The 15,213-nt window shown below is 65.2% G+C and overlaps 1 protein-coding gene across 2 annotated transcripts; it reads left to right on the top strand.

The window, feature by feature from the left end:
• Nucleotides 1-3,596: 3,596 nt before the first annotated feature.
• R3HCC1L (R3H domain and coiled-coil containing 1 like) lies at nt 3,597-14,078 on the top strand. 2 transcript variants are annotated; one of them, XM_068688226.1, is made up of 7 exons: nt 3,597-3,693; nt 8,244-9,646; nt 12,684-12,859; nt 12,951-13,021; nt 13,159-13,254; nt 13,382-13,522; nt 13,644-14,078. In XM_068688226.1, the coding sequence occupies exons 2-7, from the start codon at nt 8,258-8,260 to the stop codon at nt 13,697-13,699; spliced, it is 1,929 nt and encodes a 642-aa protein (XP_068544327.1). In that variant the 5' UTR covers nt 3,597-3,693; nt 8,244-8,257; the 3' UTR covers nt 13,700-14,078. The 2 variants fall into 2 exon arrangements, with proteins under 2 accessions (XP_068544327.1, XP_068544328.1); XM_068688227.1 differs by lacking the exon at nt 3,597-3,693 and adding an exon at nt 4,399-4,463.
• The last annotated feature ends 1,135 nt before the right edge of the window (nt 14,079-15,213 follow it).

Genomic DNA, 15,213 nt, shown 5'->3' with positions numbered 1-15,213 from the left:
GCCCCAGCCCCGAGCTCTCCGCAGTCCCCTCCCCTGGCTGCTGCAGGCTCCCTGGCCAGGCGTCGTGGAGAGCTGGGGTGCGTGCGCACAGTGCTGTGATGGGCAATGCCCCGTGTGCCCCCCTGTGCCCCCGTGTGCCCGCTGCAGCTCCCAGGGCTTTTCTCCATCAAAAGCACTCCGCGAGCACTTGCTCTGCAGCAATAAATCAGCCGGGTGCTCAGGGGAGCGTGGGCCCAGGTTGGGCTCCCCGGCACGGTGGGAGCTCAGTGCCAGCTCCCGGCTGCGCAGCGTGACCCACTTATTGCCCGGTGTTCCCACAAGAAGCCCGACACGCACAGCTCAGGGGTCACGGGTCGTCCTGGCAGCTCTCTGCGCTGTACCTGGCTCTCGGTGCCCCTCCTGCTCACAGCCTGGCAGGGAGCTGTGGGGAGCCCCCCCTGCTGTAATGCACCATGTGTGTGCCCAGCTGGCAAGTTCTCAGCGCACGGGAGCTCTGGGGCCATGGGTGGGTGACCAGCAGCAGGGCTGGGGGAGAAGAGGCTGCTCAGGGAGCAAGGGCAGAGCCGAGGTCGCCTTGTTTCCACCTCTCCTCCGTGTTCCCGTCCCCAGGGCTCGGTGCAGCACAGGATGCTGTGTGCAGGAGCTGGATGCACAACTCGCCTCTGATCGGAGCCGGATCTGGGGCTGCCGACAGCCCCTTTCTCTCCCGCGCTGCTCCTTTCAGCCTGTGCCTCCCCACGGCCCCGGCTGACGCAGCTGCAGATGAAGAGACAAGGAGAGGCAGGCAGAGCTCCCGGCCCGCTCTGCCGTCCCCTGGGAGGCACAGGCACGGCAGCTTCAGATCCAGGCTCTCTGGCAGCCCCGCTATCAGCGGAGAGCGGCCGGCCGGCTGCCTGAGCTGTGCGGGGGGGTTAAGATGCCCAGGCAGCCGGGGCTGGGGTGCAGGTGGGGGTCTGGGACCCCTGGTGCAGAGCCGTGGGGTGCTGCAGCTCCCAGCAGCGCTCTCCCCACCTGGGATGACTCCCAGGACCCCTAAGAACTCCCCAGCCCAGGAGAAGTGGGGGCACGGCCATACAAAGCCCTGCAGCCCCATGCTGGGGTGGCCAGCCTCGGGGCCTGGCGCAGGCAGGGTGACAGTACAAGGGGTCCCTGTCCCCTTGTGGCACTCTGGAGGGGGCCACAGTGTCCCCTGCGGGAGGCAGGAGCACGCCAGGAGGGGACACCTGAGGATGTCTCCAGCAGGGGAAAGCAAGGGGGGGTTTGTCCTGCAGCCCACACCTCGCAGCGCTTGGACCACGCTGCTGCTGCCATGGAAACTGCCTGCGGAGCATCCTCCTGCCGCTCCGGCCAGGGAGACAAGGCCACCGCTGTCCCCAGCATCCCCAACATCCAGCCAGGGGCACCCAGGAACAGGCACTGCCCCAGCCAGGCAAGCCCAGTCTAGGCTTTTTGGGTGGGCTGCATGGGTTCAACTGGGTGCTGCGGGGTGCTGTGGTGGGGTGGGGGTACCCCAGGAGGGACGCCCCGGGCAAAGCAGAGCTGGAGAGGCCTGGGAAGTGCTGGCAGGGGCTGCCTGGTGCCGTTCCCAGACAAACCCAGCTCCCACGCGGCCAGGGGCTCCACGCTGCTCGGCCTCCCACAAACATAAATCATTTTCTAATTTATAACATGAATAATTGATTTTGCCTCCGTAGCTGGCGATAAATCTCCTGCGCGCACATGCATAAGAAAATAATAATAATGAAAGCGATCAGGAGCTGCTGCCATCGATTACCTGCAAGAGGGGCCACGGTCCCCTCTGGGACATGGTGGGCTGGGGCTGGGGCTGCTCCCGGGGGGCGCCGGGTGGCCCTGCTCGGTGTGAGCCCTCCTCATCCTGCCCTGTGGCCACGTGGCTGGCAGGGATGGCCCTACACGTGAGAGTTTTGCCCAGGGGTTGCCTTGCTCAGCTCCCAGCAGAGATCCCGCAGGGCTGCGGTGATGGAGCAGAGCCTCCTTGTTCCCCGCTGTGCCCAAACCGAGAGAAATAAAAGGAAAAAGGCATCATCGCCTGGGCCTGCCACCCAGCATGGAATAACCAGGTCCTGGTGCTCAGGTGCCCCCGGCGCTGAGCCCTGTGGGCTGTGCTGGCACGTAGGGGCCGGCATGCAGCTCCGTGTCCCCTGGGCTGTCCCCTGCCTCCAGCAGAGCCCAGCCGGTCCCCGTGCGCCCCGTCCCTCCAGCTCGGGAGTGCTCGGCGGTGGCGGTGCCTCATTAGGAGCCGAGGCTGTGCCGCTCCCCGGTGTGCTCCCCTGCCGCCCACGCCGGCAGCGAACGCGTGCAAGCGCCGGGGCCGCGTTCATTATCGGCCTCGCTCCACGCCAAACCCCAGGCAGGATGCGGAGAGGCGCAGCCCAGCGCAGACACCTTCCTTCCCTCCCTCCCTGCTTCCCTCCGCCCCTTCGTCTGGGCCTCCGAGGCGCTGAGCACCCCGCAGCAGGAGGCAGGATGCGGCCCGAGGGGCGCCTGGTTGCAGCCAGCAGCGCTCCCGCTGCCTGCGTGATGCTCAAAGCTAATGGGGAATCAATGGCAGCCTCCCGCGGGGCACGGCGGGCAGCGCTGCGGGAAGGGGGAGCCCTGCGCCCACCGCTCCTGATGGCTACGGAGCCCCGCGCCCTTGTGTCCCCATGTCCGTGTCACCCCGTGTCCGTGTCACCCCGTGTCCTTGTGTCCCCATGTCCTTGTGTACCCACATTATTGGCACCCAGTGTCCTTGTCACCCCATGTCCTTGTCACCCCATATCCCTGTGTCCCCATGTCCTTATTGCCCCATGTCCTTGTCACCCCATGCCCTTGTTACCCCATATCCTTGTGTCCCCATATCCTTATTGCCTCATGTCCTTGTCACCCCATATCCTTGTCACCCCATGTCCTTGTGTCCCCATGTCCTTGTCACCCCATATCCTTGTCACCCCATATCCTTGTGTCCCCATATCCTTATTGCCTCATGTCCTTGTCACCCCATATCCTTGTCACCCCATGTCCTTGTGTCCCCATGTCCTTGTCACCCCATATCCTTGTCACCCCATGTCCTTATTGCCCCATGTCCTTATTGCCCCATGTCCTTGTCACCCCATGTCCTTGTGTCCCCATATCCTTGTGTCCCCATATCCTTATTGCCCCATATCCTTGTCACCCCACATCTTTGTGTCCCCATGTTCTTGTCACCCCATATCCTTTTGTCCCCGTATCCTTATTGCCCCATGTCCTTGTCACCCCATATCCTTGTGTCCCCATGTCCTTGTGTCCCCATGTCCTTGTCCCGCTGTCCCCCAGCACAGCTCTGGCAGCACACCCCACTCGCCCCTCGCTGTTCCCATGCCCACGGACGCCCAAAATTCCAGCACCGACGACCGTCGGGGGGCTCCCGGGGTGACACAGAGCCCCCATAACGGGGAAGGTGCAGCCGGGCCAGCAGTGCCACCCGCTGCCGTCGTTCCCCCGGTGTCCCCGGCGTCCCCGCGGTGCGCCCCGGGCGCGCTGCACCCCGGCGGCGCGGTGCCGGTGCCGGTGCCGGTGCGGGTGGCGGTGTCCGGGGCGGTGCCGGTGCTGCACTACAGGTCCCGGCGCACCCCGCGGCGGGACGGGGCGGGCCCGGCGTGGCGGAAGCGGCGGCGGCGGCGGGGAGCGGCGGGGGACCCGGCGAGGCCACCGGTAACGCCCGCGCCGAGCCCCCCGACGGGCGGCCCCCGACGGGCGGCACCCGCTGCGCGCACGGGCACCGGGGGGGAGCCGGCCGGGGGCGAGAGCGGCCCGGGGGGGCGCCCCCTGCCCCGTCCCCGCCGTCCCCGTCCCCGCTGTCCCCTTCCTGTCCCCTGCCCCGGTGCGCCCGGGTGGCTGCCGAGCTCTCCCTGCCCTATAGCTCATGGTGCTCGGCCCCGTTCCTCACCCTGCGGGGCTGGAGCCCCCCGTGGGGGCGTCCCCGGGCTCCGTCCCCCCTGCAGCGGGGGCTGGTGCTGTGCCTGTGCCACCCGGCTCCGGTGTTTTGGGCTCGGTTTTGGGGCTCTGCCACCACCGTGCCCCCGGTGCGTCCCGGGTGGGGGTCTGGGCGCGTCCCACCGTGTCCAGGTGCCCGGCGCTGCCCGGCCACGCTGGTTTTGCTTCCCTGCAGCTGGCTTTGGGAGGCCCCTGCCTCATTTGCATTTTTTCTGGTTAAAAACGGCAGTTTTGCCCTTTTGAGTCATCTTTATTTTTGAGCCGTCATTAATTTTCCCTCCCCTCTTATTTATTTATAGCCCTGCTCACTTTTGTGCTGATCCTGCCCAGGTATATTTGGAAAGCCCTTCGTATCCCCCTACCCCCTCGCCTACTAACTCCTTCTGCTTTTGTGTTATCCTTTTTTTTTTTAACCCTGCAGCTGTTGAGGGACGGTATCGACCTATAAATCACCTCCTGCCTGAAACGTCCCCCTTCTCTTGTTCCAGGTATCTCCTAGGAGCATCGGGAGCGAGAGGCGCGATTGAAATCTCTCCCTTTTCCCCGTGTGTTTCCCTTTGACAGCCCGCTGCTGTCGGCACTTCGCTGTCTCCTCGCGTGGCTCGTGGCTGGTGCCGTGCCTGGAGCAGGGCACGGAGTGGGGTGGGCAGCAGCCCCCCGCTCTCGGGGCGCTTTGCTTGGTGTCGCGTTGTGCCGGTGGCTCTGTGCCATCGCGTGGCACCCCATAGGCAGCCCAGCCTCACCCTGCCAGGTACCCAGATCCTTCTGTGGCCCTGGCACCTGCTGCACGAGCCCGTCCTGCTGGCTTGGAGCTCTGCTTAGAGGGGGAGAGGTGTGGAACAACTGAAATCTGTGATGGGAGATACCTGGGAAGCACTGCAGCTTCCTAAAAGGGCGCAGGGAGGTGGCTGGTGGGGACGGGCAGCCCCTGTTCCCTCTCCGGGGTGCCAGCGCCGTGCACCAAGCAGGCACTTGGAGGTGAGCTTCCTAATCGGGGCTGTTTAAAATCTCCTCATAGCTTCGTTTTTATTAGTAGTTGTAGGATTTTTTTCACCCGAGCTGCGGCAGGCAGTAAAGAGTGACATTGCCAGCGTGCGAGCTGCGCGCCGAGGCTGCGCGCGGTCCCCCAGGGGCGCTCCCCGAGCAGCGCTGCCAGCCGCGGCCCCCGAGGTGTTGCCGTTCCCTGCCCGCCGTCAAGGCTCTAAGGTTATGTGCTCTATCGATGGCAGTATGGATTGAGTGGAATTAGAAACCTCGAAGGCTAAAAATACAGCGCCCTGCCAGGAAATGAGGCAGCCTGCTGGGAGGGCGCTGGGTGGCACTTCAACTTTTCCAGGAACTGGCACGCTGCGTGCGAGCCCGACAGCCCGGCATCCGTGCATGGCCCTAAGAGAGCGAGGAGAGGAGCGCTGCCCGTGCACGGTGCCGCTGGTTGCAGAGGAGCAGCACGGGCCGGCACGGTGCCCGAGCAGCTGCTCAGACCTCACAAACTCGTGCCGGAGCCTCGTGCGCCCCAGCCGAGCCCGCAGGGTGCAGGGGAGAGGAGATGCAGGGCGAGCGGTGACTTGGTCCCCAAGTTTGGGATCTGTGGGGTTGCCCTGCCCAGCGTAGTGTGAATGAGACCTGCAGCCAGGGCTGTGCTCTGCCTCCCGGAGCGTGAAATCAGTTGGAGGTGACGCGTGGCCGTGGCATCTGATGAAGTGTGTAATAGACTGGGGGCAGGAGCTGCGCTGCCCTTAGGAGGGAAAAAAAAAAAAAAACAAGCCCTCTGTGCTGCGGTGTCCCTGGGGGGCTGCTGGGGGCTGCTGCAGCCTCGCTGTGCTCGTGCCTTGCTTTGCCTGGAGCTCCCTGCGTGATGTGCCCGGGGACAGGAGCTGCCTGCTGCATGGCTGCGGGACGCCGCTCGTCCCCGGCAGCGCGCGGCCGCGCAGGGAGAGGATGCTCCCAGCACCGCCCGTCTGGCTAATGCCGCACCATCTGCTCTGGAGGGTGAGGCAAGGTGAATGGCAAGCTTTCGAGGAGCCCATAAATCCTGCGTGCGAGGGCTTTTCTTGGAGGTGACTTGGGATGTGCGTGGAGCGCTGCTGCTCCTGGCTGTGCTCCCCGAGCGGCGCTGGCACGTGCGGTGGCTGCAGGGAAAGGAGAGCACCCTTGCTGGGCAGCATCCTGGGGCTGGAAATCCTCACTCCTGCTGGGGAGCAGCGCTGGTGGGGCTCAGCAGTCCCCCCGCAGGCTCAGCCCCCTTTGGTGGAGGGAAGCAGGAGCAGCACCAAACGCCTGGGCTCCTGCACAGGGCGTAGGTAGCACGGTTGGTGTGGTGGCACAGCCACGTTGTCTGCCAGGCCTGGCTGCTGGGGGCATTCCCCTGGGGAAATTCCCTCTTGGAGAGAGTGGAAGCAGTTCTGCAGCCCTGAAAGCGAGGCAAGTGGTGGAGAAAGCTCTTTTCCCTATTTTTTAGCTATAAAATGCCCCCTGCCCCATGGCTGTGCCTCTGAAACGGCATCAGCCGTGTGGCCTCGCAGCTGGGTGCTGCTCCCCGTGGGCAAGCAGACGTGGCTGGAAGGTGTTTGCTGAGGAAGTGTGTGTTAGACAGCCTTGCGTGTGCCAAAATGCTGATGGCCGGGGGCTCCCGGTGCCCCCTCCCCACCGGCACACGGCTAGGCTGGGCTGCTGCTCGGTGAGAAAATGTATAACGCCTCGGGGCTGAAAAATGACCGACCCAGAGCTTGGACGGTTTATAGGACGCGTTGCTTCCTTCTCAGTCGATAAAGATAAAGGGGACCATTCTGCCAGCAAAATTAGTGTATCAAAGAAGGGAAAAAAAATGACAGGCACTGCATATGTTTCTGCAGCGAGAAAAACGGTGGCGGCAGCAGCGCCCCGGTGCCCCCGCCTGCCCCGCACCGAGTTCCCATGGGGCAGGCAGGGGCACGGAGCACGGCTCCCGGGGAGCAGTGGGGCTGAGCCTTGAGGTGTGGGGTGAGACCCCGCTCAGCGGGGGCCGTGCTGGGCTGGGAGGTGTGAACAGGGGGCAGCCAGGTCTTTGCCGGTGGTTTCCCCGCTGAAGCTGCCGTGCCGCCTGCTGTCTCCGTCTCCCTGTGCCGGGGCTTGCTGGCGGTTTCGTGAGAGCCGGGAGAGACCCATCCATCACGCCAGGGCTCTGCGGGGAGCGCTGCCTCCAGCCGTCTGTCTGTCTGTCTGTCTGTCCATCCAGCAGGCATGGGCTTCCCGGCCAGCTGCAGGGCACGGTGCGCTACGGCTGCCCGGCACCGCCGGCTCTCCGAGCGGGGCCACGGGCACCGAGCGTGCCACCGCCGGCCGGGGCCGCCCGTCCCGGAGGCTCGGCGTGGTTCACGGGGAGGGGAGAGGAGCCTAATGTACCGGAGGTGCCGCGGAAATGAGAGCCTTGGACGGATTCCTGGCCCTATTGATCCGCCGGCAGTTTATGCATCCTGACATTCATAATCTCGGTAGGCTCTGATGTTCCAGATTAATGGGCCCAGGGGCTGTCCATCCGTCACTTCACATTAATTACTGAAGAGGTGTTTTTCCAGTGATTTACCTGACAGCGGCCCGTGATGAATACCCCTAAACAGAGTGGGCAGTGATTAATCACGGGGCCCCGGCCCGGCCCCGCTCTGCCTTCCCCTCAGCCCCAGCGCAGCCCCCCACCCCATCCGTCTCCATAAACGCTGCCTGATGCATATTTATAGGGGCACGGGGCCTGGCAGATAGCGGCGCGCCCGGTTGTGCCAAAGATGATGAAAAATAAATCTCTGCCGGGATGGGGCAGCCCGGGAGCCTGGCACAGCCAGGGCTCCTCGCCAGGATGTCCCCGTCCCGACCTGCTCAGCGTGCTGGCACCAGGGATGCTGTGGGGCTGTGGGTTTGTGTTCAGCCCCGTGGGCAGCCCCAGTCCCCTGCCCAGCTCCCCTGGCTGTGCCAGTCCTTGCAGCAGCGAGTCCTGCCGGTTGCGAGGCGCTGCAGGCAGCACGGCTGCCTCTCTGCTGGCTGCCTTTCAGCTCGGCCAGACCTTCAGTATTTGCATCTCAGCTCCTCTTCTCACACCCGTGTGCCAGGTCCCCGCTGCAGCTCCGTCTCCGTGCGCGACGCGGTCGCTGGCTGCCCCTCGTCCCCGTGCTGCAATTCCTGGTGCTCCAGGGATGGGAGCGCTGGGTCTGCCTCCTACCTGCCCACCCCGCTCCGGTGCTGCTTGGCCCGGGGGCTGGCCGGGATGCGGGTGGCACTGACGCTTCTCTCCTCTGCAGGCGGCGGTGGCACCATGCAGCCGGAGGCGGAGGGCGGCCGGGTGCGCCGCAGGAAGCCCGACATGGCTCTCTACGTGCCCAAAGCGCGGCGGGAGAGGGCGGCGCAGGAGGCGGCTGTGAAACACCGGGAGCCCGAGAAGCAGCGCCCGGTGCTGGACGTCGGCCGGGGCGGCTCCGAGGGGCAGAGGCGAAGCCCCGGGGCCAGGACGCACGTGGGCAGAGCAGCTGGCAGAGAGAGCAAGGTGGGCGCTCGCCCCAAGGAGCCCCGGGCAGCCTCCGCCGGGGATGGAAGGGTACCAGGCACGCACAGCCGGGGCTCCAAGGCTGGCACGGAGCCGGGAGGCAGCCCAGAGGGCCCGGAGGCATTGCCCAGTGCGCAGGAGCCAAGCCTGGATCTGAGCGCTGCCCAGCCCTCGGGCAGGCAGGACAACGCATCTCAGGATGTGGGGCTCAGGGACCGAAGCTGTGGGGTGATGAGGACGGTGCTGGACCCGCTGACCCCACAAGGTGCCCAGCCTGGGGCTGCAGGGGTGACCCCAGAGCCTGGGGGTGACCCCGATAGCCCAACGGCAGCTCCGCCGAGTGAGGTGTGTCGGACAGAGCCAGGCGGGTCGGAGCATCGGGGGGACAGCACCCCGGAGCTGGGCACGAACCTTTCCGGGTGCTCGGCACAGGGTGCCCTGGAGCAGGCAGGAGAGGGCAGCCCGGGCAGTGTGCCCCAGCTCAGCTGTGAGGGTGAAGGTCTGGAGGCCCAGAAGGAGGAGATGAAGGAGCATGGGGTGTCTCTCCTTGCAGGGCAGAGCGAGAGCTGTGCCCCTGGGGAGGAGGAGGAGAGGCAGGGAGGCAGCGCCGTGGCTGCCCCAGGAGGAGCTGCCTGCGAGGCTGGGTGCTCGAGGGGCAGCGTGGGTGCCGAGTTGGTGCCACCGGGGCAGGGCGCAGGCAGCACAGCCCAGCTCCTGCCAGAGCACACGGGGCAGCTGCCACCCAGCAAGGAGCAGAGCGCTGCCGGTGCTGGGGATGCCGCTGGGGAGGGAGTCCCTGCGCCCCATGGCAGCACCGGGGCTGGGAGCAGCGCGTCGGGGGCAGAGAGTGGCGCCGGGGAAGGGGCTCCCCCGGGAAGCCACGAAGCCCCGCCGTCCCTGGAGCTGCTGTGCCGCGGTGTGGAGCAGCTCTCGGCCAGGACCTGGGCTGAGGAGCAGGCACAGGCGGATGAGGATGAAGACTTGCTGCAGCAGCACCGGGAGGAAGAGGAGGAAGAGGAGGGAGGTCCCCGTAGCGGCTCCCCAAAGCCAGGGCAGGCCAGCACCGGGACCCAGAGCCATGACAGCCCGGGCGGCGAGGAGAGCTGGGATGCGCTCTTCAACGATGACGGGGACTGCCTGGACCCACGCCTGCTGGAAGAGGTGAGCTCGGCGAGTCGGTGAGCGTGGGGACAGCCAGGGGGTGGCTCTGAGCTCTGTCCTTGGGGTGCTGCCTGGCCGTGCAGCCTGCTGGCACTTCCAGCCACCCCCCAAGGGCACGAGTGGTGCCAAAAAGTCCAGGAGGGTGCTGCCAGGAGCTCCTCGCCCCTGCCTGGATCCATTCCCGTCCTGTCCCTCGGTGCCAGCGAGGCCCTGTGAAGGCTGGGGGGGATCTTCCCTTTGCAGTACATAAAGTGCACCCAGTAAAACGTGCTCGAGAGCCGTAAACTGCAACTGCACCCTGGTGAAAGCAGGGCTGGTAATAAAGAAATGGGCTGAGACGTATGGGCTCCCATTGAAATAGCAACGTGAAGTTTCCTGAAAACTACATCTTCTTAATCAGCTGTGGCTCATTACCATAGCCTCCTGTAAGCGTGTGCCTAAATTTACTACAATTAGCTGCCTTGCACTGGGAGCCGTGCCGTTCTCCTGCCGCTCGCAGGGAAAGCTCGGCTTCTGCAATGAGCCTGGAAATCCATTATTGCATTTTAAATCAGCGGCGTAAAGCTGGTAATGTTCGCAATGACATTAATGGACCCAAAGTAACAAACAGCACTAATATTACAAACCAATGTCCAGCCCTCGCTGAGAGCAGGGCTCCGAGAGGCGGACGGTGCCGATGATAGGGGTGTGCAGAAATGGGATTAGCTCCGGAGGGTGTTCCCTGGGCTTGCACGGGGACGTGGCCGTGCCGTTTTGTGGTGTGGCCGTGGGATGCTGCGGGCAGTTTGTGCCACGCAGCGCCAGTGCTGGCTCTGAGGAGCTCTGGAGCACCCCTGTTACACCCCCCGTGCACTCGCTCTGAGTCTGGGTTGGCCTTTCCAGGGAGCTTGATGGGTGAAAAAGGACCTGAAAAGGGGATTTATCCATAAAAAGTTGCCGATTTCCCCCTCCACTCTCGGAGCCTGGTCGCTTCCCGATGCCTCCGAGCTGCTGGGAGGCAGATGCGCCTGCTCGGGGAGGGTTCGGGCTCTTGGGGAGATGTAGCTGTTGTTAATTAACTAAAAGGACAAGAAAATTAGTAGCGTTCTTCGTCATAACTGAATCCTTATGCGCTGCGGATAGCCGGCAGAGAGCAAGATTTATGACGTTCTGTGTCGGGAAGAGATTTCTGATAGCAGACGGCTCTTTAATCTAGCAGGAAAAAACATAACGAGATCCACTGGCTGGAAGCTGGAGCCAGCTGAAGCCAGACTCGAAGCCAGGCGCACGTTTTTAACACGGAGGGTAATTAACCGCTGGAACAATTTCCTTGCAGCCTTGCTGGATTCTCCACCAGCTTCCCGAGGCGAAACCCCAGCCGGGTGTCGGTGTGTTGGGGCCCTGCTGTGCCTCCCCGGGGCTCTGCCCTGCACGAGGAGCCGTGGGGTGAGGACAGCGCCTGGGGCACTGCGTGCTGCTGGCAGCAGCTCTCCAAATCCGTCCCCACAAGGCAGGGGGGTGGCTGAGGCACCTGAGTGTGCTCGTGCACCTCTCAGCACCTGCATGGAGCTGCTCCGTGCTGCTCCGGCTCACCTCTTGGAGCAGGAGTGTAAGCAGGGTGGGATGGGTTTTCGGAGAGCAGCGAGCCATGGCAGACACAATTCACGTCCTGGGATGTCCTGCCTTGGCCATCCACGTCCCCCAGCAATCCCTAGAGCCTATCCAGTGCCAGGGGAGGGCAGGGGACCTGTTGGGCCGTGCCTGGCGTGCAGCTGAGCCCGGCTGCCAGCCGGCTCCAGTCCTTGCTGCCCCGCCACACTCGGTGATTTGTGAAGGTCAGGGACCGCGCCGGCACTCCGCGCTCCGGCTCTCCAATCATCAGCCCGGCGCCTGGCGCTACCCCAGTGCCCTGCTCCCTCGAGCATCACGGCAGGGCTTCATCCTGCTGCCTCGTGTCCCCCGCAGCGGGCAGGGGTGCTGGAGCCCAGCCAGCTGAGCCACTTGGCCGACAGGAGACGGTCCTGCCCGGCGGCACTGGGCTGTCCCGCAAGCTCCATAACTCAGCTCTCCCCTCCGCCGGCATCCAGCCGGCCCGGCGGCACCCCCTCACCTGCCGTGAATCCATCTTCCCCATAAAATTGTCGGAACGAGCACTTTTTATTGACTGAGCTGCCCGGGATTTATGGACTCTAACCTTCCAGCCGTGGTGCGCTGCGCTACGACTGCTCAGGGGATCGGGCTGGGGACCCGGCTGAGTTATGTGCCTGCTCCCCCGCAGCGCGCCGCAGCCCCTTTCCCCCTGGCACCGCATATTTTGGGAAGCTGAGGGGCAGCGAGTGGTGCTGGGGGGGCCCATTGGCACTGGTGCTGCCGGGGCACAGGGGAGCGGGGTGGCTGCGTGCCCCCGCCGCGTTGTGCAGCCGGCAGTGGGAGGCTGATGCCTGTATTTTAAAGTGAAGGTTGAAAAATTGGAGAGGTAGAAAAGAGCTACAGCCGTCATCTTTTAGGGCTGGAGAAATGCCCCGCTGTGAGATACTAAACGAGCGCAGCCCGCTCAGCTTATCCAGGCGAAGGCTGAGAAGTGACTTGATTACCATGAGCGAGTGCTGTCACGGGGAGGGGACGCCTGGGACCCGGGGCTCCTGAATCCAGCAGAGAGGCAGAACGAGAACCAGCGGCTGGAAACCGAAGCCAGACAAATTCAAATTAGAAATAAGGCATAAATTGGTAGCGGCGCAGGTAGTTAACCGGTGGAACTGGCTCCCTGGGGGAGCGGTGGCTTTCCCGGCGTGGTGCTGCTGGTGTCTGGCAGGCGGCGGTGCGGGGAGGTGGCACGGGGCGCGCCGATCCCCGTGCTCATGGTGGGGTGCTCCTAATGGGAAAAGCAACCGCGTGGTGTGAGCGTCCCGGTGGCTGGCTCCCAAAGTCCCACTGCTGTTAATCCAGCAGCACGGCTGGTGTGTGGCACAGGGGCGAGAGCCTGGGCAGTGCTGGCCGTCCACCAGCTGCTGCTGCTGGTGCTGGGGTCGCTCAGCACCGTCCCTCTCCCACCCCACAGCTCTCGGGGGGCCAGAAGCGCCGGCAGAGCCTGCAGGAGCCCCGCTTCGACTACTACGGGGCCGAGCCGGCCGCGCCGGACCTCAGCGATGACGAGCTGCCCCATGTCATCGAGATCTACGACTTCCCCCCGGATTTCCGCACCGAGGACCTGCTGCGTGTCTTCTGCAGCTACCAGTGAGTCTGTGGCTCTGCCCGGTGCTGCGGGCTCGGCGCTGGGTCCCACTGGCAGCACCGGTGCCTTGCTGACCCCCAATCTCTCCGGCAGGAAGAAGGGCTTCGACATCAAGTGGGTGGATGATACGCACGCCCTGGGCATCTTCTCCAGCCCCATAACAGGTACTGCTCCAAACAGCCCGCGGGGTGGGAGGGCAGAGGGGGGACACCCCTCCTGGCACCGTCTGGGCGCACCCCTCGGCTCAGCCGTGCCCCATGGCCGTGTGGGGCTGCCTGGCAATGCGCCACCCTCCCCGCAGCACGCGATGCCCTCAGCACCAAGCACCTGATGGTGAAGACTCGCCCGCTGTCCCAGGGCACCCGGGCGGCCAAAGCCAAGGCCAGGGCGTACGCCGGTGAGTGGGGATGTGGGGGCACCCCCAGCGTGCCAAGCACCCTCATCCCGGTGCCCTGGCTGGGCTGGGGGCCGTGCCAGCCCCTTGGCTGTGTGCCCACGCTGACGCCCCCTCTGCTCTCCCCCAGACTACCTGCAGCCGGCCAAGGAGCGCCCCGAAACGTCGGCCGCCCTGGCACGGCGCCTGGTGATCGGCGCCCTGGGGGTGCGCAGCCCCCAGACCCCTGCCCAGCGGGACGCCGAGCGCAGGAAGCTGCAGGAGGCTCGGGGTGAGCTCTGCCCCCGGGAGCCTCTCCCTGCGCTGCTGGGGTTCTCTCCCAATCCTGGGGAAGAGCCCTGGGCAGCTGGGGGGTGGCGGGGGCTCGGGATTTACCCAGTTTGTCCCCGCAGAGAGGAAGCGGCTGGAGAACAAGCAGCGGGAGGATGCGTGGGAAGGCCGGGACTGAGCTGCCTTCGCTTTCAGCCCTGCTGGAGGTGCCGCCGGGGGCCTGAGCCCCTCTCTGCGGGCAGGCAGGGCACTGGCACCTGGGGATGGAGCTGTGCCTGCCGCTGCCCCATGGGATCTGTGCAGGATGGTGCTGGGGCATGGCCACAGGGTGCTCGAGGGCTCTTTGGGACCGTGCGAGCGCTGTCCCCGTTGGGTGCCACCAGCTGGTGCTGCCCATCCTGCCGGCACAGGGTCCCCTGGTGCTGTGGTGGCAGCCAGGGGGATGCGGGGAGCTCGGCGGGGACAGCGCCGGCCACGCATTGCGGGTCAGCCACGGCCACACCGGGCCTTGTGAACGAGAGTGTCTTTTATTTTGCTAATAAATGCCATTTATTTTGCCTCGCCTGGCCTCTGAGAAGGGCACACAGCAGCGCAGGGTGCCCAGCTTCTCCTCCCTGCATCTCCCTTGGCGTGTGCCACGTGTGTGCCGCATCCCCCAGCCGCTGCAGGGGCTTTCCCCCCTGCGGGGCGGTGGGTGAGCGGCAGGAGGGGCAGGGAAGGGCTGGAATGTGCTGGCAGGGCCCCTGTTTACATGCACGGCCCCGAACAGCGGGGCCCTTGTTGGGCTGCGGGAAGGGCGGCCCCGTTCCCACCCCAGCCCTGTTCCCGGCCCCGCGCGGGGCTGTGATGTGGGCTGCGCACCTGGGCCCGGCGGCGGGGGGCTTCCTGCCCTGCCCCACGGATCTGCCTTTCTCCCAGGGCTGTGGTGCATCAAAACCCTAAAACCACCCCTGCTGCCGACGGAGCCTGCCCCGCAGCCCCCAAAACTCTCAGGGTCCTTGTCTTGGGGGGCTCTCGTGCCCGCAGCAGCAGGTTGGGAGTGCTCCTGCTGCCTTTCCGCTGCCCGTGCCAGCGGGTTGTGTGTTTTGGGTCACCTCGTGGCAGCCACCCCGTGTCCCCTGGCTGTCCCCCAGCTGGGTGGCGGAGGAGCTGGTCGTGACCCCGCGGCGGTGGCTGCCTGCCCCTGCTGCCAGCTGGGAACCGTCTCGGCCGCGGCTCTTGGCAGCGAGCGGCCGGGTGGCTGGGCCAGCGGAAAGTTTCTGGATGAGAGGATGCGCTCACACGGAAAGCATCTTCCCCCGGCACGGCGGGGAGCAGGGGGAGCCTTGGCGGGGTGAGCCTCCGGCGGCACGCGCCTCGCCACGGGCCTCGCTCGCCCACATCCCACAGGGCTACCAGCACTTGTGGTCCTCCACGTGCGGGGACAGCACGTGTGGAGCCTGTCCTGGCACTGAGGGGGGAGAACAGGGGCTCGTAGCCCCCCTGTCCCAGGCTGGTGCAAGCCGGGGGCATGGGGATGGGGTTTGGGATGGGGATGGGGCAGAGTGGACGTTTGGCAGTGCCCGGTGGCTTGCTAGGTGGGATGCCCATTTATATCCTTAAAAAAAATAACATGCTGGAAACCACCCAGGGGAAAGAAACGGAGCAGGGGCACGTTGTCCCCTCTGTCCCCACCTTGCCCCGAGGAGTGAG

Source organism: Anas acuta, chromosome 7 (assembly GCF_963932015.1).
Source record: "Anas acuta chromosome 7, bAnaAcu1.1, whole genome shotgun sequence".
Taxonomy (NCBI): domain Eukaryota; kingdom Metazoa; phylum Chordata; class Aves; order Anseriformes; family Anatidae; genus Anas; species Anas acuta.
The sequence above is the reverse complement of the archived record's forward strand: the minus strand, read 5'-3'. Positions and strand labels throughout refer to the sequence as shown.

What these genes read in the sequence shown, in the direction of transcription:
- R3HCC1L (XM_068688226.1), top strand. Translation starts at nt 8,258, where the DNA reads ATGCAGCCGGAGGCGGAGGGCGGCCGGGTGCGCCGCAGGAAGCCCGAC. An exon ending in CAAGGCCAGGGCGTACGCCG is followed by an intron (nt 13,255 to 13,381) that starts GTGAGTGGGGAT and finishes GCTCTCCCCCAG; the next exon opens with ACTACCTGCAGCCGGCCAAG. An exon ending in GAAGCTGCAGGAGGCTCGGG is followed by an intron (nt 13,523 to 13,643) that starts GTGAGCTCTGCC and finishes TTGTCCCCGCAG; the next exon opens with AGAGGAAGCGGCTGGAGAAC.